General features: G+C 47.8%; 10 protein-coding genes across 10 annotated transcripts; 4 read left to right on the forward strand and 6 right to left on the reverse strand.

Annotated features, from left to right (window-relative positions):
• Positions 1–1,237: 1,237 nt before the first annotated feature.
• Positions 1,238–1,889, reverse strand: DFJ58DRAFT_775815 (uncharacterized protein). Its single transcript, XM_041389468.1, has one exon. It carries the CDS (start codon positions 1,543–1,545, stop codon positions 1,282–1,284), a length of 264 nt encoding a protein of 87 aa, XP_041246466.1. The 5' UTR covers positions 1,546–1,889; the 3' UTR covers positions 1,238–1,281.
• A 1,552-nt stretch (positions 1,890–3,441) lies between these two features.
• Positions 3,442–5,593, forward strand: DFJ58DRAFT_912577 (Cation/H+ exchanger; the record flags this gene model as incomplete). Its single annotated transcript, XM_041395280.1, has 12 exons — positions 3,442–3,462; positions 3,517–3,567; positions 3,701–3,733; positions 3,783–4,035; positions 4,084–4,185; positions 4,237–4,407; positions 4,464–4,502; positions 4,565–4,717; positions 4,773–5,054; positions 5,120–5,124; positions 5,172–5,316; positions 5,371–5,593. 12 exons carry the CDS (start codon positions 3,442–3,444, stop codon positions 5,478–5,480), a joined length of 1,365 nt encoding a protein of 454 aa, XP_041246467.1. The 3' UTR covers positions 5,481–5,593.
• A 50-nt stretch (positions 5,594–5,643) lies between these two features.
• Positions 5,644–7,383, reverse strand: DFJ58DRAFT_775822 (uncharacterized protein). Its single transcript, XM_041389469.1, has 3 exons — positions 7,299–7,383; positions 6,046–7,235; positions 5,644–5,984 (listed from the first exon to the last, which is right to left on the reverse strand). Exons 2-3 carry the CDS (start codon positions 7,027–7,029, stop codon positions 5,961–5,963), a joined length of 1,008 nt encoding a protein of 335 aa, XP_041246468.1. The 5' UTR covers positions 7,030–7,235; positions 7,299–7,383; the 3' UTR covers positions 5,644–5,960.
• DFJ58DRAFT_775826 (kinase-like domain-containing protein) lies at positions 7,239–8,936 on the reverse strand. Its single transcript, XM_041389470.1, has 9 exons — positions 8,725–8,936; positions 8,600–8,676; positions 8,360–8,548; positions 8,278–8,310; positions 8,135–8,218; positions 7,916–8,080; positions 7,718–7,866; positions 7,520–7,668; positions 7,239–7,471 (listed from the first exon to the last, which is right to left on the reverse strand). Exons 1-9 carry the CDS (start codon positions 8,780–8,782, stop codon positions 7,392–7,394), a joined length of 984 nt encoding a protein of 327 aa, XP_041246469.1. The 5' UTR covers positions 8,783–8,936; the 3' UTR covers positions 7,239–7,391.
• A 49-nt stretch (positions 8,937–8,985) lies between these two features.
• DFJ58DRAFT_775827 (uncharacterized protein) lies at positions 8,986–14,684 on the reverse strand. Its single transcript, XM_041389471.1, has 16 exons — positions 14,634–14,684; positions 14,506–14,581; positions 13,685–14,440; positions 13,459–13,662; positions 12,867–13,421; positions 12,458–12,814; positions 12,316–12,433; positions 12,105–12,288; positions 11,968–12,068; positions 11,712–11,928; positions 11,633–11,672; positions 11,133–11,608; positions 11,067–11,108; positions 9,505–11,045; positions 9,292–9,482; positions 8,986–9,241 (listed from the first exon to the last, which is right to left on the reverse strand). Exons 3-15 carry the CDS (start codon positions 14,424–14,426, stop codon positions 9,305–9,307), a joined length of 4,755 nt encoding a protein of 1,584 aa, XP_041246470.1. The 5' UTR covers positions 14,427–14,440; positions 14,506–14,581; positions 14,634–14,684; the 3' UTR covers positions 8,986–9,241; positions 9,292–9,304.
• Positions 14,685–15,526: 842 nt separating this feature from the next.
• Positions 15,527–16,717, reverse strand: DFJ58DRAFT_700497 (uncharacterized protein; the record flags this gene model as incomplete). The annotated part of the gene is made up of 5 exons (XM_041383578.1): positions 15,527–15,784; positions 15,843–15,896; positions 15,986–16,198; positions 16,318–16,429; positions 16,533–16,717. The coding sequence occupies 5 exons, from the start codon at positions 16,715–16,717 to the stop codon at positions 15,527–15,529; spliced, it is 822 nt and encodes a 273-aa protein (XP_041246471.1).
• Positions 16,718–17,323: 606 nt separating this feature from the next.
• DFJ58DRAFT_744030 (alcohol dehydrogenase IV) lies at positions 17,324–18,938 on the forward strand (the record flags this gene model as incomplete). Its single annotated transcript, XM_041387287.1, has 8 exons — positions 17,324–17,491; positions 17,552–17,845; positions 17,898–18,016; positions 18,066–18,103; positions 18,153–18,330; positions 18,381–18,453; positions 18,507–18,658; positions 18,707–18,938. 8 exons carry the CDS (start codon positions 17,324–17,326, stop codon positions 18,852–18,854), a joined length of 1,170 nt encoding a protein of 389 aa, XP_041246472.1. The 3' UTR covers positions 18,855–18,938.
• An 854-nt stretch (positions 18,939–19,792) lies between these two features.
• On the reverse strand, positions 19,793–20,071 carry DFJ58DRAFT_633549 (uncharacterized protein; the record flags this gene model as incomplete). The annotated part of the gene is made up of 1 exon (XM_041381240.1): positions 19,793–20,071. A coding segment is annotated over one exon (279 nt), but the record flags the coding sequence as incomplete, so codon positions are not given.
• Positions 20,072–22,596: 2,525 nt separating this feature from the next.
• On the forward strand, positions 22,597–22,755 carry DFJ58DRAFT_612183 (uncharacterized protein; the record flags this gene model as incomplete). Its single annotated transcript, XM_041380905.1, has 1 exon — positions 22,597–22,755. A coding segment is annotated over one exon (159 nt), but the record flags the coding sequence as incomplete, so codon positions are not given.
• Positions 22,756–23,204: 449 nt separating this feature from the next.
• Positions 23,205–25,343, forward strand: DFJ58DRAFT_656777 (uncharacterized protein; the record flags this gene model as incomplete). Its single annotated transcript, XM_041381940.1, has 3 exons — positions 23,205–23,291; positions 23,550–23,770; positions 25,256–25,343. The coding sequence occupies 3 exons, from the start codon at positions 23,205–23,207 to the stop codon at positions 25,341–25,343; spliced, it is 396 nt and encodes a 131-aa protein (XP_041246475.1).
• Between the last annotated feature and the right edge of the window lie 1,641 nt (positions 25,344–26,984).

Consider the following 26,984-nt stretch of genomic DNA (forward strand, 5'->3'; position numbering starts at 1 on the left):
CTCTAGAGGGAACACCGCTTCGAAAATCCATTAAGCTGAGAGCTCTGGTATTCTAAGATTAGAACACGTATTGTCAAGTGCTGTTGCCAGCGACTATCTTGCATATGGGACGGTGGGGTGGGGGAAACCCGGTGAAGGTGTCGACTCAGTATGCTGGAGTCCAGATGGTGTGCAGGTTACAAAGATTTCAGCAGGAGGACGCAATCTTGAGGAAATTAAAATCTGGAATGCGTTGATAATGATCGCACAAAATTACCTTTTCTGATTTGACGATTGGTTTTCAGTCGAAAATTTTGAATTTCACCGCGCAACTATTTGTTTAATTTTGTCCAGCGGTGCCCCTCATAGGACGGCATACCAAGAACAATATTCACCCCACGAAGGAAAGATGCATGACAAAAACATGTCCAATTGTCAATAGGGTCACTGACCCGAAATTAAGGACTCAATCTGATGCAAAAAAAAATCGCTGCAATTCGAAAGGTGTTCGGGCTCATAGTACTGGCGGTACCGCTATACAACCAATCATTCTCACTACGCCAGCTCTCTATCTGATTTAGAGTCTGCACGCCTGAGTTTGCATATCCTGCTAATTCCTGAAACTGGCGTCAACTTAAAGAAGCGGCTTACCGCGCCGGTACTGCGATAAGAAAGCAGAGCCTACTAAAACAATTGAAGACTCCGATACTCCACTAGCAGGAAGCAGTGAATGAGAGCAGCACGGCATTGCCTTCGGGAGCCAAAGGATAAGTTAGCTCGCAGAAATCCAAACTGTTAATGAAGAGAAAGTTTTTTTCCGCTGAGGAAATGATGCACTTACTAGTACCCGCTGCTGATTCATTCGCCTGCATCAGCAAATTGCTCGACTATTCTCCCGCCAAGGAATGGCTTGAACCTTTCTTAAGAACGTTGATAGCGAACATGTCAAGAAGTTAATCATATAAAAAAGGAGGAAATTCGGAATGCCAAGCTCATCTAGCAATGGAGATATCCGCCGCAGCGATAATGGTGGTGGCTAGCTGATTTAAATGTTTTCACAGTGAGAGGGAACGTTCAATCCATGGTGCGGGAATGAGTGACTACACCAAACGCCTTGAATCGGTACCGTGCGGCATGCAGCACCTTCAGGGGTACCCTTCATTGTGATGTGATGCCTTAGACCGAGTGACATCATACTTGTATCTCTCTTGTTTGGGTGATGTTCAATACGTGCCACTGTAACATTTATGCTTCCCGGTGGTCCCTTGTACGGGTAATGAACCTATATGTGTTCTCATTTTATCACAATAAAGTAAGAGAAAAAGTGAAATTAATGGCAATGCGAGACAACGCTAGACGGTACGAGAAGGCACGAGAGAATCCAAGAAAGATGTAAGATTGTGCAAGAGGGCGGAGTACAGTTTCAGATGATGCGAGAGGATGCAGAAGGCTACTCAAGTTTAGAAGACAAGGAAAATAATAAAACTTACATGCACAATGTAGTAGCGGGCGCACGATGGATGATATATAAAATGGAAGAGACAGAAGAAGAAGAAAAAATACCATGGATGATGTGAGATGGTGGAGGAAATGCTAGCGGGTAAATATTGTGGGCAGAAGAAGGCAGGAAAAACTGACTGTGGTAAGAAAGAGAGGTAAACCCACTAAAATGACGCAAGAGAGGGCGAGAGGGCGCAGTGAGGTGACAGAACGCAAGAGGCAGCAGCTGCAGTGTGTAGGCGGTCACGATAGGGCGTGCTAGGCAGCGCAATATTGGTGGGTGGAGACAGTACTTAGGAAGCACGATGACGAATGCTTTCGGTGCAGCCCTCTAGCAAAATGACGAGGTTCTGAGTAATACTATCAATATTAAGAAGAATAGATAGTCGGAAAAGGACTTACAAGGGCGGTGGCGGGCGGATGAACATCGTTCAAAAGTTAGGACATAGCAGGGTTTGAAATAGGTGTGCTACCTATGTGACGAACTTTAAAGAGAGCCGGACGAATCTTCGGAACTTCATGCTTCAAGCTCAAGCTTCCAAGCTTCAGCAGTGCTTCAACGTTGCAACTTGAAGTTCAATGACTTGACGAAAGTCATAAAATTGATATACCTGTAGTGACCAGTCGGCCGAGTCCGTGATCCGGGAGGTTCCGGTTATGTCCACGTTCCTTGCACTTCCTGTACAAACTTTACATTTCATACATATCTGTTAGTACTTGCATGCTGCAGTCTCATGCAATATATCTTCTACGGTACATTCTGTTTTGGGGTTTGTAAGCCATACAAGGTAGTAACCAGCCATACGCGCCAACGTTTTCTTTTATTGATGCTTAGGTGCCTGGACGTTTGGAGCAAATCATTTCAGGCGCCTGGACTTTTAGGAGGAAATCATATCAGACGCCCACCAGCATACAGGTGCCTGGGCGTTTGGAGCGCCCACTGACAGTCACGGACCCCATCCCGCCTGCCTGTGGCCATCTGGATCTTTACCTCCATTTCTTCTGGTCCCTGAGGGTCTCTCACACTTGCCTGTCTGTCTACCACCTCCTCATATTTACCTATTTCCTACCCGCTTGTCAACGGACTGACCATTTCTTACGTGTCCTCGCACGCACGAGGTTGACATTTGCTTTTCGATAGCGAGAAACAGCCTCGGTAGCGGATATGCCACTGGCAGTTCACCTTACATGCTGCATGTATACAGCGAATTCTCCCAAAGTTGCTGCAATTTACTGCCCCGATGGCTTATTATTCAGAACGATCTTGGTTGCAGAACGTTAGATCGTTGGGCGCCAGTTGTAACCCGAGGTCCTCATGTCACCGTGACATACGCGATGCCTCTACCGCCAGATCTGATACTGGTTGGGACCCACGCGGCAGAAGGCATCCTTCTGACGCTCAATAGAACCCATCCAACCCACTTTAATATTTACCGCAATCGGGACTCTTTACTTCCAACTGTAATTCATATGTCAAGATCCACAAACCTAGTAAGTACCTTCACCGCGCCTTATTCATGCTGCTTCAGCATTGCAGCCCAATTAAACCCTATTGCAGCATCCGTCGGCCCTATGAGGTGGCTCTGGAAAGCTTGACCTAATTTGAGAAAGGCAAACCCCTTGCTCACCCGCGCAAGGTTCAAACGTTCACGATTGAGAAAGACTAATTAGACGCTTGCACGTCACAAACCAGCAGGGTTATTCCCACCGCCGCTGGCAGGTGTCGTCCTGTGTCAAGAGTGGATTCTTCCATCAATGTACATGATGTAATTGGCGCGATGAGCATTTCTGGAATAACTCATTACTGTAACTGTATCACCGTCTATGAAGGTGGACCGAGTGACGTATTTCTATGGGTAATTTCCGGCCCTGTTGGACTACAGCAATATTGCGGCTGCTGGGATAAATACTCCTGGAATTAGGTGAGGCTTTTTTGAAAGATTTGGCGACAGCACCATCAGCATGGCTTTAGATTTACTGCAAGTCCGTGCGATTAGTGACTGGTCTTTTGTCATCGACAACTCATTTTTCTTTCAGGTGTCGCCGCCAGGGCCATCGTACATCTGTCTTGGTGGGTTTACAGTATTGGTTCGTTCCGACTCCTTTCGAATGCATGTACTCGTCGCTGGCCTTGCTGACTACGAGCGGTCGTTATCGGTTGGCGTCTATCTGGCTCCATGACAATTGTTGTATAGCGCACTATGCTGACTGTTGACCACAGTTCTCGTTGGTGTCCCTCCTAATCAAAGAGAAGGTGTGCAATTACCATCAATCCCTTGACAAATGACCCATGTCTCCACCAGCTTTATGTCAATGAAGTCGTCCTAGGAACCGTTTTCGGGATTATCATTGGTCCTTTCGTCACAAATATTTTCGCACCTCGTTCGTGGGGTTCCTTGAATAATACCATAACACTAGAGGTCATGCGCATTGTCCTCGTAATCGGCTTGTTCGCAGCTGGAGTCGAATTACCATGTGCATATATGAAAAAGCATGCCAAGAGCTTACTCGCAATGGTTGTGCCCACCATGGCGTTTGGCTGGGTTGTGGTGGCTGGTAAGTCATCGCAGATGCAATTACACACTCACTAATCACCGTTGTCAGCGGTCATTCACGCGTTGTTCCCGAAACTCGATTACATCTCGGCTCTTTGCATCGCTGCTTGTTTGACCCCTACGGACCCGGTGACATGTGCTGCCATCACGCGTCAGTTCTACCGATCATGAACTATCCCTTATATCTACAGCTGCTTTACAGATGGCAATTTTGCCAAGAAACATGTTCCCGAGGATATTCGCCACATCCTGCTGGCCGAGGCCGCAGCCAATGACGGCCTTGCCTACCCTTTTCTTTCAATATCTATATACCTCACCATGGAGACGTCAGTTCGAACTGCTATTGGCAAGTGGTTTTTGGTGGGATGGCTATGTATGTGCTATTGGGTCTTCAACGCTTCGTAAGGTTCTCAACATTTTTTTCCACAGACCAGGTCATCCTTGGCACCGTTTTAGGAGCCGTTGTAGGTCAGTGATGTCGCTTGATCATCTGAATACGTATATCTGATTGCATTGCATTTGTGATTCAGGATTTATATTCTCCAAACTCATGAATGTATCCCATAAACAGGGCTTTATAAATCACGGATCTTACATCGCCCAGTACCTGGCACTCCCCATCTTTACTATGGGAATTGCGAGCACCATTGGCGCGGATGATCTTCTTGCAGCATTTGCAGCAGGTTTGCATCCAGTCTGTATGCTTCATCTATCACTAGGGTCTGACATTCCCACCAGGCTGTGCAATATCCTGGGATGGGCACTTTCATAAACAGACAGAAGATGACGCTTTCTCCTCTGTCATAGATTATGTCTTGAACTGTTGCTGTTTCATTTACATCGGCGCTTGGCTACCTTTTTACGCCTATGATTCTCCCGAGTATGGCATCACCCCGTGGAAGCTTGTTCTTCTTGTGATTGCTACTATGGTCTTGAGGCGAATTCCATTCTTACTGGCGGTATACAAACTTGTTCCCGAGATTAAGTGCTGGCAGGAAGCTCTATTCTCTGGCCACTTCGGTAAGCAGCCCTATTATGTATTTATGACATCGTTTTCACCTCAAGTATCTGAATCCTGTGGGTAGGTCCAGTAAGTCTGTCAAATACCATTTTTCATCACTTGTCAATGCGTCCTAGATGGGAGTTAGCGCAGTCTTCGTGTCTGCCCTAGCGCTCACGCGTTTGCCTACTCCAGAGAACCCGCCTGCAGACCAAGCACAGTACCTCGCCGCAACTATTCAACCTATTGTGTCCTTTGTCGTCCTTGGTTCTATCATCATTCGTAAGCATCGTGGCGAGTAGTAATGTACTTGTCGCTGATTTCGAATCCACGTAGATGGCTTGTCAATTCCGTTCTTCAATGTTGGTCGTATCGCGCGCTCTCGCACGACTTCGTTAAGCAAGACGTCGTCCGACCATACTCATGTTGCGGACCCGATATGTTAGGTGGTCTGGCTGCCTGATTTTGTTTCTTGTGTTTGTACATAGACAGCATCCATGACGAGTCTTGACGTAAATTTTGACATTTACCATATGCAATAGATTATAACCTGGCAGCTTCGTGGCTCACTGTTTATTGTCATTTCATCGCTCCGCCCCTCTTCGGCAGCAACGCTTTCCGCGGATAATCGAGCACTGTGTTTTTCTTGATCATGCAATGTTATCGTGCTCTAAAAGCTCACACGCCCTGCGGGCAGGTTTTCCAAGCCTGTAATCTGATTCAACGTGTTTTCACTTCTGGCTTCAGATCTGGCCTCAGCTCGTCCCCCCAAACTCCAAATTAATAGTGGAGTCTGTTATGACATAAACACCTTATTAACAGAACTTGAACGTCCTTGCAATGCTCTTGTACACAGTGTAGTGAAAATTCGTTAAGGTATGGGAGCAGACCTTTGCGACTCCGCCAGCGTCGTGCAATAGGTTCACTCATAACATCGATCCTCGTCTAGCCTGCAGTGAACTAGCTGTGAGCAGACCGCAGAGCTAGGTTTTGATGAGGAACGGCGCTTACCACGTGAGAGGTCTTGTTGTCCTTCGTTAGAAGATCATTGAGGCATCGGACCACAATCCCTACGCCTTCCTCGACAGCATTCCTCTCCGATTCTCGCACTCTCCCCAGCACTCGACAGAATCGGTCTGGGTGCCAGCGGAGGAGAGCAGCGCGTATCCTTTCCTTCGGGGACTGCTCTGGGGAATGAGCTGCCGACAAAATGAATGCTCCGATTCCCTCCGGAGTGATTTCACTTGGAGTCAATGGAGGAGTAAGTAGTGGCCATGGGATATCACGGAATTTTAGAACGATTCCGTCATACGCAGCGGATAGCGCTACCCATCGCAACTCGTACACGTTCCAGGCATCTATTATTGCCCGTTCCAGCCTCGCTCGTTCCCTCATCACCTTTTCCTTCGCCCTTTCGGCTTCCCGCCTTCGCTCTTCAGCGATAATATGTCTTTCGCTGTCCCTCCGCTGGCGAACGCGGGCTTGGATTCGTCTGACTTCGTTTTGTATCAGGCGGTTCTTCTCTTCTTCGCGCTCCCGCATTCTTCGTCTCATCTCCTCTTCGTACGTCATCCACCCATGCGCTTCCACCTCGTGTTCGTATAGGAATTCGTCCCGCATTCTATGATGAAGCTCCTCTGTCTCCGAGGGCTTCATCCAGCGGCGCCCATGGTTTGGCCGGCTTGCCAAGTGGATCTGATCGTTCACCCATTGCTCTGTTGGGTTTTCATGTCTGTCATGCACGTAGTGCTCCTGCTCCTTGACGCATGCTAGCGCGTGAGGATTTATGCGTTTCCATTGGACAGGACGAGCACTGATATAATCAGATGAACAAGTCCGATCTTCATGTCGTGGAAAGCGTAGTCGGGATGCTGGTGATGGGGAAACCGGTAGCTCAGTTACTTCGGCACACCTGAATTGGGAAGGCGAATTAGGATGGTGAGGACTGCTAATTGCTCTGGGACGGATGTGATATGTGTAGTCTGGGACCATCATTCAGTAAGTATCTTGACGCAGGTTAGATTGGAAGGACGTAAAGATGAGTGTGATGCGTTATATCTTCCCAGTTCACCTCCTTGACCTGGCGATAGACACGAACGAGGGCGTGTAGAAAGCCTGGAGTAATTGAACATGTCCAAGTACATGTGTTTGCCTCGTTGCTTTTGCTGGGGCTGAACACGTTGCCACTTCATTGGCCTTTCCTGTTTTGATGCAACAATGTGTGCTTGAATTCTGATCACATTCTCCAACTTGAGCGTCCTGACCCTAATAGTGACAACTTCGCCCGATACAACAGATTTTCCTACAAGTGTGAGATCCAACAGTACACCTACACAGCATGAACCCCCCTAGTTACATTACATGGAACAGAATCCAGAGTCGTTAACATACTCCGCCGAGTCTCCTTTAATTGATGTTGCCTCGAGTCTCACCAAATCTGCAGATAGCTTGAGAAGAGAAGCAGAGCGGAAATAAACGTGCTTACTGAAATATGGATGGGCTTGAGCCTCCCGTGCTGTTAGCCTCTTCTGATGATCGTAACGGAGTAATTTATCAAGAAGGTCCAGTGCCTCTGATGTTACAAACTGCTGGTTTTCAGCACTAACAAAACGTGCCCAAGACTGTCTCGGATAACTGGAACGGGACATCAGCATTCAAATGCGTGATAGCACATGTCACTGACGAGTGCAAAAGGGCCTCCATGTCTGTTTCGAATGATATGTCATATGTCTTCAAGTATGCGTCGAAACTGTCAGATCCTAGAACTTTCATGATTTTCAAGAGTTGGTCATTATTATCCGAACCACGGAAGAAATGCTCTTTGCGAAACAGCTACCGAATCATTAGAAGGATATAAGCGAAACGCGACGATGTCACGCACCATCGAGGCAAGCATGCATCCCACGCTCCACAGATCAAGGCTGTAATCGTACAGCTTATACCCCACGAGCAATTCGGGCGCTTTGTAGTACCGTGAACCGACACGAATATGATATGCTGTCCCAGGATGATAGAATTCAGCCAGCCCCCAATCGATGAGCCGTAACTGTAGTTCAACTAATCAGCGATCTCGCTGTGATGGGGCACATCTGGAGCGTACCTTCCGGTGTCGGTGATCAATCATGACGTTTCCCGGTTTCACATCACGATGCATAATTCCTCGCGAATGCACAAAATCCAAAGCCTCAGTGAAATAGCATCAAAAGAAGCCCAGATGTCGGTTTATGAAGTCGTGGAACGCACCTTGAGGAGCTGGAAAGTATAGAACTTGATAGTCTACCTCACCAAGGATCGGGTATAGTGATTTCCACTCCGTATTATCCACATATTCCATGATTAAGCTGTGGTATCTCGATGAAGGGTCTTGAACGACGTCAAGAAGGGCAACAACATTTGGGCCTCCAGTGAGGTTGCGCAAAATCTTAATTTCACGGTTGATTTTCTTGAGGGCTACAGGCTTGAGTACTTTGATGATACAAATCTCAGAGTTAGCGGTATCCAACCCTTCGAACACCTGTAAAGTGGTTGGCTGAAAATCTGTAAAACACGTCTACAAAATTCTCACCTCGCTATACTTCCCGCCTCCTACGCGATCGACGATCTCATAGCGTTCGGGAGAACTCCACTCAATTCGGAAATTGTCTGTATAATTCATGCAGTGGTAGAACTGGTAAAACATAGTTTGCTCACCATAGTCGTACCATGAGCGTCCCAGTTGTGCATTCGCACCGGCATAGATACGAGCCATGACCTGCCCCTCGAGGGAAAGACAAGAACTGGGACTTGACACGAGGCAGTGGATACGTCGTGCCCTACTGGGGCATCTAGTTGACTACTTAAAAGACTCAGAGTGGTAGACACTGGACAGCCGCCTTGGTAGGCTGGCCGGCCGCGGAAGTTTTTAAAGCCGGAAAAGGTTGTCCCGATCGAGTGGCGGTAATATTAATGGTACTGGTATGCAACAATAGTAGCATCAGGATTTGATCTTTTGCATACAATGTTCGAGCTTAGTCTGCCGCTTTCCTTCCAGGATGTATCATGAATTCAAATGTGACCTAAGGACGGGAAGATGCGGTAATGATATTGGACGATATAGTAATAGTGATGTGTAGAATGGAATAGCAGAACTATGGAATGTACATGAATGGGATGCGTGAGATATAGAGAGTAGATTTCAGAAGGGAGGACCGAGAATAAGCACGAGACACTGGGACAAAGTTTCAGTTGTCGGCATATACTACAAAACAAAAGTCTCACCGAAACAGGACTGTCATTGTGAGCCGTTAGCATCTGGTGGTGTGCTGACTTGTAGGTATGCCAGCAAAAGGGCGATAGAACTATTTTGCTTGCAGAACATCGCTAAATCTTTTCCTGACCAGTATTGATCATCCGATCTGAGTTGCGTGTCAGGATCATCTCCGCCATCATCGCTGCTCTCGAGAGGGAAGCTGAGGGTAGTTGCCTTCCGACTCCATCTTTCCGGGCCCATGGCGATGGTAATACATCTTGCTCCGAGATTTCGAGCGCACTGGTTCCGAAGGACGGTTCACACCGACTCGAACAGAGGTTTTGGATTGGTCGCGGGTAAGAAGGCCGGATGAGGTGAGGCGCGCGAGTGCATGGTCAACTTTAGAAGGAAAGGGATTGGTATTGCCCAGGAAAGCGGATGGCTTGAGTAAGGTATCTTGCAACACCTTGAATGACATGTTGTACGATGCTTTATAAAAGCGGGCTGTCTGCGGGGACTGCCAGCTTATGCCGTAGGGATGATCACTGGCTGCGACAGAGGCATCAATTTCCCGTTTGAGCGAAAGTGCCCACTCGTGACGAACAACAGGGTCAGTGACACTGAACATATATTTACGCTTGGCCCCATTGTGATCCAAAAATGCCACCTGAAAGGTGTTGCGCATGAAAGCACGCTCCACCGCTATGGTATAACTCTGGGCTAGGCCAGTATATAGTAGGGCATTCGGACTTGACCGCAGCATAGACATCGTTTTCAGTCCAAAAGAGCGCCCCGTCACCCGGAAGGAAGCTTCCGCCGACTTCGCAAATGACAGCACAGGTGGGTCAAACACTAGATCGTGCCCAAACAACTCAATACTGAACTGTGGATCTGGTTGTGGGATACGGATGACGACTGGCTCTGACTGGACCCGGTAGGTGAGTCGTGGAGGAAGTGAGCGTTTGAAAGTGACAGTGATCTCTGGTGGGCCGCCAGACGTTGGGTTGCGCGCTTGGCACAGGCGCTCACGACGAATGGAGTCATATACATCCCCCAATAACTCGTCCGACAAGCGATTGTCATGACGTCGGAAGGCTTCAAGGAAGTCTCTTGCAGTAATGTTTCTTTTGGGATGTCCCATTTGACCCGGCTCATGAGAGATAGCACCATGCAAGACGTCATTCAGCTGCACGATGGCTCTCGTGAAACGTAAGGCCAAATCTTTGTCGTAAGAAATGTGGACTGCATTAGCCTCATACCACCGATTCGCGAACGACTCGAGAAGAACGTCGAAAGGAGTGACACCGTGGTTGCCCCGTTCCGGGATGTGAATAGACTGAAGGAACAGCCGGAGGGCTTTGTCCACCCTCATTCCAATAAACCCGAAGGCGTCAAGGTAATGCTTGAGCACAACACGGCTTGTACGCCGCGACAAAAAATCACCGAGCTGCACCCTGTCAATATGTGGAGTTCTGAACAGGAGTTGCGCAAGTGCAGGATCGTCACGAAGATCCGAGCTGCTGAAGAGCAACGCGACTGCATTATCCGGGTCTATGGAGAACTGCTCGACGAAGGCTTGTACCGCAGGAGTTCTTGGGATGGCTCTTGAATACGGCTCCTCACGCTCGCCAGTGAAGCAGATATGTCGTAGCAATACCACATTCTTGACGGTGAACTTCCGATCAGCAGGATTAGGCTTCGTCACCTCGAGGAACGTATCGGAATCCTCAGGGCGAGGTTTAGCAATGACAAGAATGTCGTTGAACAGAAAGAGGAAGCGATCCTTGCAGATATTAGAATTCACGACCTGGAAGACTGGAGAGGATCGTAGAACCCTTCGTGGAGGCTCATCAATGGCAGATAGCCATACCGGGCTTCTCGAACCTCGTCCCAACATCTCATTCAAGCGCTCCAACAGTATGCCACCTTTTGCAGGGTAATTTGAATAATGCGAAGAAGTGTTGGACGAAGAAGATTCGGATGTTGTGGGACGGGGGTAGTCGGACAGTGAAGACCAGGGCTCGGGTGTGGTAGACGATGGACATTCAGGGGGAGAAGGGGTTGTCGGGGTGGCGGGTATTAGAGACATATCTGTGGCAGAGTATGGCTGGCTATTAGGCCTAGCGATCTTACTGGCTCGTGGCGTCTTCTGAAGCTCGTCACGGATAAAGCTGCTGTTTGGGCTGGTTGGGGAGAATTCACCATTCGCCTTCTTCAGCTGCCCATTGCCAACAGAACCCCGTGTTTTGTCACGATCGACATCTACCCATTCATCATGAAGCTCGGCGGACAAATCATTCTCCTTCCGCAATCGGAATAGGTCAGAGAGTGATGGCTTCCTAGACGCTATTGCGGGTTTCTGCTCGGGACTAGGCGTCGGAGGTGAGTTGCCTACCGGCGACTGTGAAGGCTGAGGGAACAATTTCCTGGCGCTAAGCCATCTCCGGACCCCATCTCGGTTGGTTGGAAGGGATTTCAGCATGATAGAGGATGGCGAGTGGGGACTGCCTTGCAGGTAGTGATCATGAGAGGATGTGGATGCAGACGCAGAAAGCTGTGGTGCTTGAGCCTTGTAGATATGCAACAGATGGGTATCTGATGCCTGGTGCGATAACTTCCTATCCCCATTTATCTCAGGAGAATTGGAAGGGGTATTACTAGAAGAACTCGATGGCAGCGGTATATCAGCCTCAACATGATGCGACAGAATGATATCAGGAGTAGACGAAAAGAGAGGTTGACGGTGGTTCCATTGCTCTTGCAGCTTCTTGATCCCGGGGAAAGGCATAAGTTTTTCGTGTGTGTACTTCGCCAGAGGATCAGTGGAGGGAGTCATGGGGACAGGAGATACCCCGCTGCTGGGAGGAGCAGTTTGGATCAATGAATGTACCGAAGTCGATGCTGAGGATGGCTGGCCGAGTGGGTATGTAGCTGAACTGATGCTGTCGTTCTTATCAATTTTCGGGCTTGGAAGACTCGTTCGACTCTCCCGGCTGATACTGGAGTCGGTATGCTGTCTTCTCTCCCTTGTCGCAATTGAGTTTGTCCGAGACCGGCGTCCGCTACTTGAAGCGCTCCTCGTTAGAGTATGGACGATCTTGCTCCATGTGCTACCTTCGCGCCTGGAAGGAGTCTCCGCCCGAACTGTCTGGGGATCAGTTGACTCAGGCTCTGTTGCCACCGGAGATTTATCACTGTGCATGCGAATAGCTACCGAAAGCCGCTGAGGGTACTGTTGGGAATCCGATTCATCACTGTTACGGAGCATGGAAGCGGTGTTAGGCAGATTGGCAAATGAGGAGGGTGTCGGCGAAGTGAGTGCGGGCGTAGGCACGGGAGATGTCTCTAATTCCACCACCAAAAGTTCCTTTGAGTCAGAAGATGCGCGAGATGACGGTTCCTCGATCTGGTTATTAAACCCTTCTCTTGGCGAATCCGGAGGTGGATGGTCATCTTCATCTTCGGTGACTTGTTGGGACGGCTCATCCTGCAGTGGTTCGTCATCCTCTTCCTCTTCTGTCTCTTCGTGCACAGGCATGGGGGTTTCCGGCACTACGGCAAAACGAATTAGGCATCCTGATCAACCAAGACAGCCAGCACTCACCTGGCTCTGCCACCCAACTGATTTCTCGGTTAAGACCATCATGATATGGAGACCGTCGAAAAGCTTCTGTTGGGAAAAATTCCTCCTCCTCCTGATCCCGCTCCTCCTCCTGGTCGGATGATAATGATATCTCCTTATGAGGTCTCGCGAAGGGACTAGATGGGAATCTAGCTTGCCGAGACGGAGTCCTGTCAAGATGGGGGGGCAGGAATATTGGCACACTCGTTACATCAGGAAGTGCTGACTCCGTGGAGGCATCTGATGAATGAGGAAGGCGAGGGGAAAGGCTAGGAGATGGCCGACTCGGAGCGCCTGGTAATCCATAATACGTTGACTGCGGGGGAATCCGGTCCTCGTCATCCGGATCCTCTATCAGAACACTCTCCCGTCTTTTTTTAGCCGCGTGATCAAAGTGAGAGGGTGGCACAGCTCGTACGGGGGTAGATTGACGGCTGGAGTTGATGGTTTCATTGAGGTTGATGCTCGGGGTTATAGGAGGATATGTTGGTATCGGGGGTATGGGAGTGGTGGAAGATGTGCGCTGGATGTTTGGGGCTAATTCCTCGGGTTGGAAGTTGAGGAGTGTTGGAACGGTTTGGCGTGGCATTGGTAGTCGAAACAAGATCGGATTCATCTGTGGTTGATGCCACAGGAGGATTAGCGGACTGACGTTTTGAACGTCGTCTCTGGCGTCGCTTCGAGGGGCTAAACGGTCGAGGATCTTCCTCCTCCTCTATATCCGTCTCTTTTATCATCCTCTTGTTCAGTTGAGCCATCATAAGCCTTCGAGCAGGTACTACGTTCGCTACTTTCCCCACCAGACACAGTATTGTTCCGACCGAGTTTAGTGCCAGAAGGCGGAGGAGATACCGCTGGGGATGGAAATGTCGAATTGATTAATTCCGTGCCACCCGTGAGCTTTTGTAATGTGCTCTGTAGAGTTAGCATGCGGGCTGCACCTGCACTATTCGATCGTTGAAGCCCTTGCTGTGACACCAAAGCCTCCAATGTGGGAAATCTTGGGACAGGAGAAGAACTACCAGAAGGTAGAAAAGGGCTCTCTGGTGTTAAGAAACCAGGTAAGATGAACGGAGAAGTGGGTAACGGATTGAGATGGGAGGGTATTGGTGCGAGAATTGAGTGTGGAAGGTATTCAGCTCGCGAGGGGGGTGAATCGTCAGGTGAAGAATCATTGCTCGGCGTAACAGACATTGGCAGAGGAGACTGGGGAGGTTTGAACTTTCTGAGATCCTTGGAACCCCTAGAGCGTGAACGTGAACGTGAGCGGCGTTTGCGAGTTACGTTAGACGGTTCAGGTGTGTCTAGGTTCTCTTCGGGCTGGACATCCGGCTTGTAGTCAATATTAGAGACGCATTCGGGGAGCGTGTCCTGCGATGGATCCTGGACGTCGTCATGCAGGGTTTTCTCGCCTTCGCTAACAACTTCGTTGTGCATCTGGGGCCGCCTCCCGTTTTTCAGTCGTGGTAAAGATGCAGCGCGTTTGAGCTTCGCGACCGCATTGGCGCGTTGTTCAGCGACCGACCCTGGATCATTCTCCATGCCCGGGCAGAATGCTAGAGCCGAATAGGCCATCGGTGCAGATAAATTTTATGCTCATGCAATTTTAGAAGTGACTCACGTAGTTTGTTGGCCGTATCCGACCCGGAAGGTTAGGGTACGCCTCAATAGCAAAGATATCTGTTGTAGACGACAGTCTTTGAAACTTGTCAAGGGTATTATTAACGAAAAAGAGAACTGAGAACACACCTAGTAGTTGAGCTAGGCGCTGAGCGCTGAATGTTGGGGAAGAACAAACGAAGAGAAAGGCTCTAAACTGCAAGAGACCGAATGCGGCGGAAGTACTAGTACACACGTGACTAAAAGGTTCCGTCACGACAAGGCTGTGGAATAATATAAGGACACATATGCATGCTCCTAGTGTGTCGCATATGTCTCAACTATCTATATGACGGAGCACTGGCTGCCTCGAGGAGTCAGGGCGACTGTGAACTGCGCTTCTTCAAACAGTTAGTGATGTTAACGCGGTGAATTGTGGACCATATTCGTATTTTTAGCTAACACATGTTGTTCCTGTCAAATAGTCACCTGTTCGTTGGTATCCTTTTCCCAGTTGATGTGCGCACGCGGCCGGTATTGATCTGCGCTGGAAGATCATTCTTTGTCAAAACAATCATCGATAGTAAGGCACGCGCATCGTGCTCTGCATCATGGCTTGCCTGTAGCAGTGCATTTGTGACATCACTCATCCACGTTTATGCCTTGTGTTTCTAACTTTTAATCAATATTTCTCAAGGCCTGAGTGAGCATGTCCCCCCCCCTGGACTACACTTTGCCTCATTTCAACCTGGTACCATGGGGAAGTGTAGCTTGTTCCACTGTGGTGAGAAATACATCGTCGTTTGTTCGGGCCAAGTTGGCTACAAAGATCAGGTCCATCGACAAGCATTCCATATCCGTAACCTTCTGTGGTCGATGCTTCCGCATAGGAACGTTGTCTTGGCATTTCATAAGCCCCTTCGAAACGCCGTTCGCATCCCTCGACCTGAAACCTTCCAAATGCAAAACTGGCAGTGGTATGAACATGCGGACCCATCTATCAATACGTACTCGTATCCATTATTATAGTGCAATCAGCCTTCCTACTCTGATTCAGGCGCGCCAGAAATGACTTGATCTCGTATCACTTTCCAAGGTGGCCTGGCAAGTTCGAAACCTTCACCGATCCTCGCGTACATATCACCGCCTAAGCGTGACACGGCGCGAAGCTTAGCGGGATCAACGGTACCGCTTGCAGTCAAAACGGACTCTCTAACATGTGCCCGCTTGATGAGGCCCAAGACCAATGTATTCGTGACCTCGCTTGAATTGGGCAGACAAATCTCATATGAATGGAACAACTGTGAAGCGGATGTCATTGCTAAGCGAGCATCGGCAAAAAAAAAAAACATTGCCTACCTCGCATTCAAAACCAATGGCACTTTCTTTGACCCACGGTGACCTCACGTCTATCTATGTAAGGGTAAGCATTGCGTCAACACGTACGCGAATATGACACATGGCCCGCAACCGCTGCGGCTGCTAAACCGGAATGGACTTACACTGGTCGATCTGGTTAGACCGCTGATATCCCACTCGTCAATATCAGCAGGGGCGTCGACACACGTGATATTCGCTGCTTCTATGAATGGTTCGCTCATGATGCTTACGGTAAACTCTTTCGTCGCAAGTATATTTTCCTTTGTGTCTTTGGACTTCCCAGTCCGCACGGCATGAGAGAAGGAAATGCTCAATAACGGCGGGTTGTGCGCGACCTTTCATGCACCAGCAGCACAAACAAGTCAATTTCAAGGCGTTCAAAAAGATGACCGACGCACCATCGAAAAGTAACTGTACAATGAAGTTAGGTCAGACCGGTCGGCTAAAAATGTACTGAAAAAACTCCCCTGAACGGGGCAAGGTTAGGTATTCCGTCCGAAGACATGCTGGACACGAGCGCAATGGGGCGAGGCACGATGCATGAAGTCAATAAAGGGTATACCTCCCTGTCAGCAGTCCGAGTCAGTGATATGCGAGCGATAAGGTTAGGTTTGAGAAGCAAAAACTTCTGCTACCAGTACTTGCACAGCACTACATGAGGTCGCGTACCTGGGCGATATATCTGAGAGGTCCCAAGTCTTCCAGCCTTTCTCTTCTTCGGCTTTCCACGACTTTCCAGGTTCGACGTCGTCTGGGAGGCCTTGTCTCAGTTGCCAATTGGGGTTTGGTGGGTCGGTAACGCGGAATGAGGCGGCAGAGTTGAACGGCCGACCAGAGTTATCGTTTCTGCCCATGGACGAGAATAGACTGATCCTAAGCCGGATCCTAGAGGTTCCGTCTTTGTTGTAGAGAGTACGTCTGCTGGCCACTAGACGTGGGGCCAATGTGGGTAGTCGATGACACTTGTGCAGGAGGCTCATGATTGCATTATTTATGTAAAAAAAATTGCTGCCACTATATAATAAGTTGCAGTTCGTGAAAAGTCCACTCGATAGAAGACTGATAGGAAAATAGACTGTTACCGAGTTGCATGTCCGCGGCAACAGTCCACAGGTCCGGCGGACGCCTGTTGAATGGCCTAGGAGTGGTTTTCGCCGAGCACGTCATTTGACGCCGTGAGACGGTTGGGCCAGATTAAAGTTAATAACTAAATGTCCTCGTGCAAGTCGGTAACAAGGAACTTCTCGCTTTCGCCGATATTCGTGTCAGCGACTCGGATCGCACGACGAGTTTCACATGCGGGTCGCCGCCTCAGTGGGTACTAGTGGATAAAGTGGGGATACGACGATAACTGACGATTGCAATGATAGGTTATATGATACTGCGATTATTAATCTTGATAGTCCTCTCAGGTGAGCGATATCAAATTCCAACATTATTGATACCTCTTGTTTACTACGATGTCGACTGCCAACGAGACGGTGCCAGCTGGATCTTACGCATATACTAACACACTCGAGGGTGTTTACTACGGGCCCAAGTGCGTTGAAACCGCACTCCCAGAACTTTTGGACACTCTTGGAGCCAAACGAGCGCTTATCGTAACAGGAAAGTCTCTCCGCGACAAGGTGACTTGATGCTTGAACCGCTTCGGGTTTGTCAATCATATATTTAACTCGGACGAATAGACTGGCATTGTGGAAAAAATAGAGAATATCCTGAAGAAATCCAATGCATTTGGTGCCACTTTCTCGGAAATCGGGGAGCACACCCCTGAGGCTGGTATCGAGAACGGCGTCTCCAAGTTTCGTGAAGTCGACGCCGATATTATAGTGTCCGTTGGTGGCGGTTCTCCCATCGATGCGTCAAAGGCTATTATCTTCAGGCTCCAGCAACAAAGAGCACAAGAAATATCTAACAAAGAGCCGGAGTTCTTTCGGCAAATCGCAATACCAACAGCCCTGAGTGCGGCCGAGTACACGGTGAGATCTTGAAGTGATATACATAACTCCCTTTCTTATCTAGATATTTTAGAGTGGTGCAGGTTATACCAATAAACAGGGTGACAAGGTACTTCACAATCATCGAAAACTTTCTCCGGCGGGGATCATATTGGACGCAGAGCTGACTCTTTCAACACCTGAACAATTATGGTAGATCATCAATTCAGTGACCTCCATGTATGCTCACTTTTTTCCGAAGGCTTTCTTCTGGAATACGTGCGCTGGACCATGCAGTTGGTAAGGATATAATACACGACGTTCCATGCTTCTAAATATCTGGAAATAGAGAATCTATACAGACCTGGAGTGCCCCTACCTATGAAAAAGCTATGCCATGCTGCCATCGCCGATCTTTTCCGTTTTCTCGTGTTATCAAAGAAAGACAGCAAAGATCTCGTTGCTAGGCAGAGGCTGCAAGTTGCGTCGTGGATGAGCTTATGGCCGCGGGAAGTTAAAATTTACGGGTAAGTTATCTCACGCGAGGGTGGCTTACATCTAATTGTTTCTTGTGAAGCTCCTTAGGATTATCACACACGCTCGGTCATAAGCTTGGGGCAACCTATGGGATACCGCACGGCATCACCTCGGTCAGTACACCCCGGAACCCGCACATAGTTTCCTAACCACGATCTTTTTCTAGTGCTTGACGCTTGCGCCGGTCGTCAACCTACAAGCGGAAATAGCAAGCCAAGAGGACAAGGAGTACCTCGCTGAAGCCTTGTTATATCTCAGAGAGCCATCAATTGGGTCTGTAGACGGAGATGTCAGGAAACTGTCGTCCATGATCACTAGGCAAGTGTCTTCCGCCATCCACCCAGAATGAATTCTCAGTTTCCATAGCCTTGTACAAGAGCTCGGGCTGCAGAGGACGTTGAGCCAATATGGCGTGCCAACGGCCGACATTGAACAGATCGCGATCCGTGCAGTTGGTCAAGAGGATGAAGAGTTACTTTCAAAGGTAAAGATTGTTTTGGAGAGCATCTACTGATTCGGGTACTGTTCGTTGTCGAGTATGATAAACGCCACCAATGTAAATATATGCATGAGCCACAATCAACTAATTTTTTTGTAACACCCCCGAACAAGTTGAGGAAATTAAACTGGGATCAGGTAGGTGGTTTTTCTGTTGGTGTTAGAGGTTCGGACAGCATCATGGAAAACATGTCTATTTCTGTCGAAGGAAATAGAAAGGTGCGTCAGTGGAGCGTAATTGATGTACATGACAGTGTCGTGATGACCGGTGAGCACACGCGAGGAGAGGTAGAACTAAACGGAGAATATATTATCTCAGTATCCGGGAGGAAACACCTGTGACTCCCACGTAGGCCCTGTAATTAGAGGTACCTGTGGACCGGGTGTGTGCCTCTAATTAGAGGGTGATCGAGTAATATAGCGCTTGGATGGATAATTGCTGGATAATGCTGCCCTCGGACTTGTGGGGTTTGATGAGTATGCACCTCGGGAACATCCGTACGTGCTATTAATAATGGTACCGTCGCCAAGGACGTGGTTCCTGGCTTCGGCAACGCTCGGCGCTTGCCGGGAACCTTCGAGCTCGCTGTCTACCACAGTGAGCTCGCGTTTTCAAGGTTCCCTTGGCCGTTTCGCTTCGGACAAGTTGCAGAGAGAACATGATTGCTTATATAGACTAATATATGTATATATTGTGTCTATAGCTACTCTAATTGAGGCCATGTGCGTGTGATGAAACTTGATACAGTGAACTAATGAGCTACACGCCAAGGGCAGCCTCCGTGCTGCTAATGACCTCTTCGACCTCGCTGTCCGATATGATCTCATGGCTCCTTGGCTGCACGTTCTTCAACTGGAGGACTGCTTGCTAGTACGAGATTTGTGCTTCTTCCTGGATGACAGTTGATTCTCCTCTCCAGACACATTTGCAGAGTCGTCTGTGGGCGCCTTGCACTTGCGGGGCTTGCCTGCATCTGCATGCTTCTTACGAACCATACCGATGTCCTCTCCTGCTTCTTCACACCTCTGGAGTTCCTCCTGAAAGTCTTCAATCTCCCGTTGAGTGAGTTTCTTCCACTGACAACTGCCAATCTTTAGAGCGTCTCGGAGTGTGTGAACTTCCACAACAGTGTGCAAGTGGGAGGGTGCGATGAAGGGAAGGCCCACAGGCCAGCCGTCTAGCTTGATACCATAGACCAGTACAATAGCCTTATCATAGTTCTGATAATTCATGGTGATGTCCATTTTACCAGTTGCACGTCCTGCGTTATGGTAAGCAGCTAGCAATAGGACATACAAAATATATATATACGGAGTCCACTTAAAATGAGTGTAGCCACCTGTCTCTGCAGGCTAGGTAGATCCTTGTGCGCAAAAATATCTGCTCGCACACATTGTTAGCAGAATTAGGGATCTGCAGGGGTATGGGTAACCCATACGGGTCAGGGGTAGGGTACCTGAGGGTATGGGTAGGGGTATGGGCATGGGATACCCCTGACCCGTGGCTACCCTTGTGCTGTTCCAAGGGCTGTGAAGATGCTCGGCAACTTACAATAACTGTACAGGATATGGCAACTCTAACCCCACAAATCTTAAAATTTAAAATTTAGATATATTCTCATCCTTCTATCATGTCTAACTTAGGTAAAAGAGTATTGAAGATCACGGAGAAGGCAGCTCAAGCAGTTGTGGATGGTACTAGGAAGCTCAAACGAAAGGCCAGTAGTAGCAGTATCAAGAATCCCTTCAAAAAGAACAAGCCCAAGAACCAGAGCAACTCTCCCAGTCCTACTTCCAGCCCTGCAGTTTCCATCATCGACTTGGAGAAGGATCCTCAATCAGTTGCACAAAATAGTATTAAATAACCTAGCCCTGCAGCTTCAGTCAGGTCATTGATACAGAGTCCGAAAAAGACTCGGAGAATGATGAGGGCGAGTCATCCGAGAGCGAGCTTGGTATGTCAGTCTTGCAACAATAGTTAAATATCTGCTAAATCTATGTCAGAGCATCTTAAACGAGACTGGACCTCACCCGTTTATGCATTTTTTCACCCAGAGCCTGACATTGAATATGTCCATGGCCGTCAGAGCCACACTTTCAAGTGTGCCACAAAGGGATGCAAGAAGCGTGTCCATCGATTCCTAGACACTGGTGATGCAAAGTCCACAGGAAATCTTTGCAAACATGTCAAGGTTTGCTGGGGTGAACATGCACTTGAGGCTGCATGCGAAACAAAAATGCAACAGAGGCTTGTGCAACAGTCGTCCAAAGTATACTTGAAACGGGATCCATTCAGACATCCTTCGACTGTCAAGGCAAGGGAAAAGTCACCTATTCACACCATCAGCATACCAAAACAGAAACACAGTGAGTACATACAAATCTACAATGTTAAAACAATGTTAATGGAGACTCTGTAATGCCGAGATCGTGTGTTGGGTGTCAGAAAACCTTCGACCATTTGAGATTGTCAAGGACCATGGCTTTCAATGCCTTATGAAAATGGTGTAGAGACTCGCGTTTCTGTGGGCTCATATGGGCTCATATTATGAATTCTGATGACTGGCCTTCACGGCACAACTTGCACCATCACCCTCTAGTCATTCCCTATAGAGCGCACCACTTTCCCGCGGAACGCGCCATAGGTGCGGCACTTTCCCACACAACGCGCAGCATTCCCACATGCGCACCTTGCGCTCTTTCTCGCGCTTAAGCGCCCTGCATCGCCTATCATCCAGGAACGTCCGTCTATGTCCACCCACCTCATTGGTACGTCATATGCCTTGCCTCGTGGTTTGTAACAAGCATTGCAGCGTTATTACATATCATTACGTATTCATAGCGCTTATTGCTCCTATCCCTTCCGCTTCCGATGCGATTTCCATAGTATAAAGTTGCTGACTTACTACTCCATCATTATTACTCCCCTTTGCTGTACTTCCCTCGCTATTGGGTTTTACTTTAAAGTAGTAGTCACCACTTGGGCGCACTTTGTGTTTCCAATGGTTATCATTATCCGCCTATACTAGACCTTTATCCACACTCATTATAACACTCGCTCTGCGTTTGCACTCACTTTGCACATCCGCTTCCTTATCTGTTTCCTTATCCAGTATTTTCCGCACAACGCGCGCCTTAGCGCTCACGTTCCCACGCTCGCGCTTACCTTAGTGCGCTCTCTCACGCTTCACACTCACTTCGCTTTTCTTCTTGCGCTTTCGCGCATCCATCGCACTTCAAGGGTCTTTCTTTCATCTGGTTCTGTGTTCAGTAGCAGTCCCCTTTAGGGTCGAACGTTCTTGCATTCTGCGAGTATAGCAGCTAGGCAGAGCCAAGACTCACTTATACTGGTTGAGCATTTTTTAGATATTTCATATCAGCCCAGCCAGGTTGAGATCGCCTCAACGGGATGCCCTGAACACTACATACTTTCACCAGCTACAGTTTCTCACGATGTCCAAATGGTGTTTGCCCATACACGCGAACAGATTGCGCGGATGTTGCAGGAACATGATGGTGAATTGAACTTTGCAACTGATGCTTGGACCTCACCGAATCACCAAGCCTTTGTCGCCGTCACTGTGCACTTTGAGCATGATGGCGAACCCATTGTGATGCTTCTTGATATTGTCAAGGTTCCAAAAGTGAGTGCATACAAATACATATGAGGTGCCATGCTTAATGCACTACAGTCGCACAGCAGAACAAATCTCACTGAAGCCTTTGCAAAGATTCTACATGATTACGGAATATCAGACAAAATATTGAGCATAACAGCTGACAACACTTCAAACAACGATACTATGGTGGATGAATTACCGGACATGGTAGCTCATTTCGGCGGCAAGAACACACATACCCAGTGTTTCCTTCATATCATCAATTTAGTAGCCAAATCCTTGATCCGCCAATTTGACATCCACAAAGAGCACACAAATGAAGCCATCGACAATGACCTTCAAGATCTTGCAGTTGGAATTGACCAGGAAGACGACATGACCATTGGGGGTAGTGAGGAGAGTGAGGAGAGTGATGCTGTGGATGACTTGGTTGATGAGGTCGCACTTCTTACACTGGACGAGCAAGCAACACTGGCAGAAAGTATCAAACCAATCAGGCTTACTCTGGTCAAGGTATGTGAATACTTACCTGGGTGGTGGTGGTTGCTAACATGAGTGCCCAGCTTCGCAAACTGGCATTCAAACTTGTGCACTCAACAATGCTGCTGCTGCCTGCATGGAAGAAGAACCTGAAGGAATTGAAGCTGCCAGTGAAGATTATGCCCCGCGAAGTCTCAATGCACTGGAACTCAACATTCGACATGCTGAACTTTGTACTGGAGTACTGAGCTGGCATAGACATGATGATGGACAAAAGGAGGCTCGGTCTGGGGGAGTACAAGTTGAGCGGTGAGGAATGGTTGATGGTGACGCAGTTGCGCGACGTCCTGAAGGTGAGTTGTCCATACTGAGTGACAACATCAAGAAGCTGGAGGGACGGTCTTTTCAGAAGTGTCACTGGAAAGCATGGCGGTTGGACCATTGATGGTCTCAATGCTGAGTGAGAGAGGAGTGATGTTGAGGGTGTTGTGTGCGGCAGCTTGTTGAGGGTGTTGTGTGCGGCAGCTTGTTGAGGGCGTTGTGTGCGGCAGCTTCAGCAAGGGTTTGCAAAGTATCACGTCACCTGACTCACCCGGAACTTTCCATTCTAGATTCTCAAACACGCCACTCTGTATTTCTCACGGGCAATGCCCAACCTTTCCATGGTCATCCCTGCCATGGACCACATTGACACCACCTTCACAAATGGCATGATCAACAGAGATCTTCTTCATCCTGCGATACACATTGCTTTGGGACTGGCCAAAAAGACTCTGAACCGATACTACTCACTTACCGATGCCTCAGAAGTATACTGGATCACAATGGGTAAGTTTTTTGTGCTTTGCAGAAATAACCTGTCACTAACTATCACTTCCTTACAGTTCTTCACCCACGGTGACCTGCACCAAACTAGTCTGGTGCATGGCTGACTAACATTCTCATAAGAAGCCTGGCATCATGAAGACCATGATTGCAACATCCTGAGCCAAAGCCTGGCCCAGGAAAAGGACTTGCTTCTTTTTCCTCATTCTTCTGCAAACCCAGTTTACAGGAATGAATATTTTCGGGGATTTATTCTTGGATTCAGTTTCATTTCGTTTGGCTTAAAAATGACTCAGCATGAACTTCTCACATGTCAGGTGACTGTGAAAATTATTTCCCACACAAGTTGTCCTGTGGGAACATGCAGGAAACCCTAAATACAAAGCACTGCACCAGTTCAGCCCCTAACAGAAAATGTAATACACAAACACAAACATAACACATGGACTGGTACCTTACATAATCAGTGTCCAGACCTTTTCTGCTTTGTCATGAGAAATCACATGACTAACAAGTCAAGATGACTCATTTATATACCCAAGTGACTCAACCATCTAAAGTGACTCACAATGATTCAACTTGATTCAGTATGACTCACACTAGCTTATATGACTCAGTTCAACTGGAGATGACTTGACAGGAACCTTAAAGTACTGGTAGCATAGCCCTTAAATTTTGTCTATATAAGAGCCCCTTCTCTCTCAATAAAAGTGTGTGTTTTTATCCCCCAGTTCTTGAGTGTGAAGTGTGACTGTAGCCAAACAACAGTGAAGAGCTGTTGAAGATTGGTGAAGGTACCCTTCTGTGAGACACCATTAGTGTGAGCTCATTATCCTCCACAACCACCAAGCCTGGTACTGCCTCCATTTGTTTGTTTTTCCGAGTTCTTCTTTTATTTTCCTGCAACTTTTTGTGTTGTCTCCTTAGTCCACCTAAGACTTTGCATAGCTTAGTGGGGGAGCTTTGAAGTTGATAATTGTGTGTTTGACCACACACATCTGAGTAGTGGTACTGAGCTAGGGTTTCATTGCCATACAGCTTTAGCTATTGAAAGGGGACTTGGTGCCGAACACCAAGGACGTCCGTTCCTGTTTTCTGTTTAATACTTGAAGTGAGTTCCTTGACAGCAGGTTCAATAGTACTGAAAGTTCTTTGAGCAATTGACTAGTCCTGACCAGTGATCCTACCTGTTTGCATTGTGGGAGTGACCATTGTAGCTTCGCATGAATCTTTGTAGTAAGATTGCCATTGGGCATCTTTTTGGTACGAGAAGGTATATTTGTTTCTTTTGTTGTTTCCTGTTGTCCAGGCATTGTTGGATTGATCACTCACATTACTGACCTCACTAGGCACCTTCTGCTGACAGTGGCTTAGGTATTGCTAATCAGCCACCCACAAACGACCACATTATCAGTCATTGGTATTTGTCTGAATCACTGACCGTGGAGATATTTGGTTTTATAGGTGTTTATCTATAGATCATCTATCTAAGAAGACAACAGCACAAGCTAGAATATTTCAAGTGTGCTGGATGGAAGCCTGAGTGGATTGAAACAGCCAAGGACATTGTTTGTGAGTGATACCTTCAGTCATATCAATCACACCGCGCCGTTCTTGAGCCTCAAGTCTCTATGCTGACTGGTAAAAAAAAAAGGTATGTTGTAATCTGTTCATTTTGCAGTTTTCATGGTATATATTGATCATACATTCTAGGATGACGACTCTGCTAATATATTTGACAGCCTGCCGGCACTGTCCAAGTCAAAGGAGAAGACTACATACCACGAACTCGACATGTACTTACAGGCCAATGTCAAGGACATCGATGATGCCGTTCATTGGTGGCATGAGCATCGTGCAATGTATCCCCACCTGTCTTGCATGGCTATGGACTATCTCACTATTCCAGGTGAGTTCTATTTTTTTCACCTGGTGTTTAGTACTTAATATCTACAGCTACATCTGTTGATGTTGAACGGACATTCAGTCGCGGGCGTCTCTTACTGTCTCACGTGCGTAGTCGACTGTTGGCTCAATCCACGCATGCTCTCTTGTGTTTGGGTGCCTGGTCGCTGATGGGTCTTGTCAAGGACAACGACATCAAGGCAGTTGTTGTTTTACCTGAGGTTGTAGGTGATGAGAAGGCACTTGATGATGGGTGGGATGATATCACTGTGTAGGACTTTACTTTATGTTTGTAGCTATGTCATTGTCAGTTTTTTGATCGCTACCCGCTAAGTACCCGCGGAACCCGTGAATACCCTCCGTACCTGCTGTCCGACCCTTACCCTGGTGTACGGGTAAGGGGTTTGTGCGGGTATGGGTACGGGTTGATGCCCAAGTACCCTGGGTTTACCCGTGCAGATCCCTAGGATGGACATGGAATTGGCACAGGGCTTTCCTAAATTGGATTTTGAGCAATCCAAAGGCACAGGAACTCAGCCGGAGGTTAAGCAGATGCGCAGGAATGGTCCAGATGTGCAGGAACATCTGATGTGGCTGTGCAAAATGTCGGACATGAATGGATATGAGGTGGATGCAAGGGAAATGTGGTAGGGAGTGTTATTGCATATCACTGACCATCCTTAAGCATGTAGGGCATGGGAATGCGACAGACTGCAGTCAGGTCGGCTGATGATGGCATGGGGCATGCAGCCAATGACTTGGCCAAAGGTTCCGGCCAAATTTGGCAAGGGTAGAGAAGTGGTGAAAGATGTGTGGAAGGTAGTTCCTGGATAGTTTGACCTCTATATGAAAAAGGGCTTCTGTGAGGCTAGCCCAAGTTTGAACACCACAACAGTATCACAGGTTTGGTGGTAAGTGTTCATTTGTTTTTTTTGTTATCACTGAATCATTACTATTGAGACAACCTCTTGTCCAAGTCATTCATCTTCATAAACAATCCTGGCTGCATCAAAACTTTGTTTATACTAGTACAGTAGTACTACTTCCAAACTTTGAGCTAGAATGGCAATCCTCACAAAATTGTTTGATTTGGAGGTACATATATATGTTTTTTTCGCACTTCTATTATGATTTTTTTTTGGGCACTACATACTTTGTTAAGTTTGTTTATTTGTGCTGCTTGTATCGCTCTGTAGATATTTGTAACGGCTTTGTAACCGCAAATGCTTGTTGGCTTGTGACGCTTGTCAAGTTCGGTATCTATTTGTTGTTGTTGTGGCACTCTGTCACCAAATTGGTAGTTTGCTGATGTGTGC

This window comes from Suillus subalutaceus (genome assembly GCF_016647625.1).
Source record: "Suillus subalutaceus strain FC151 chromosome Unknown DFJ58scaffold_26, whole genome shotgun sequence".
In the NCBI taxonomy this organism is placed as follows: domain Eukaryota; kingdom Fungi; phylum Basidiomycota; class Agaricomycetes; order Boletales; family Suillaceae; genus Suillus; species Suillus subalutaceus.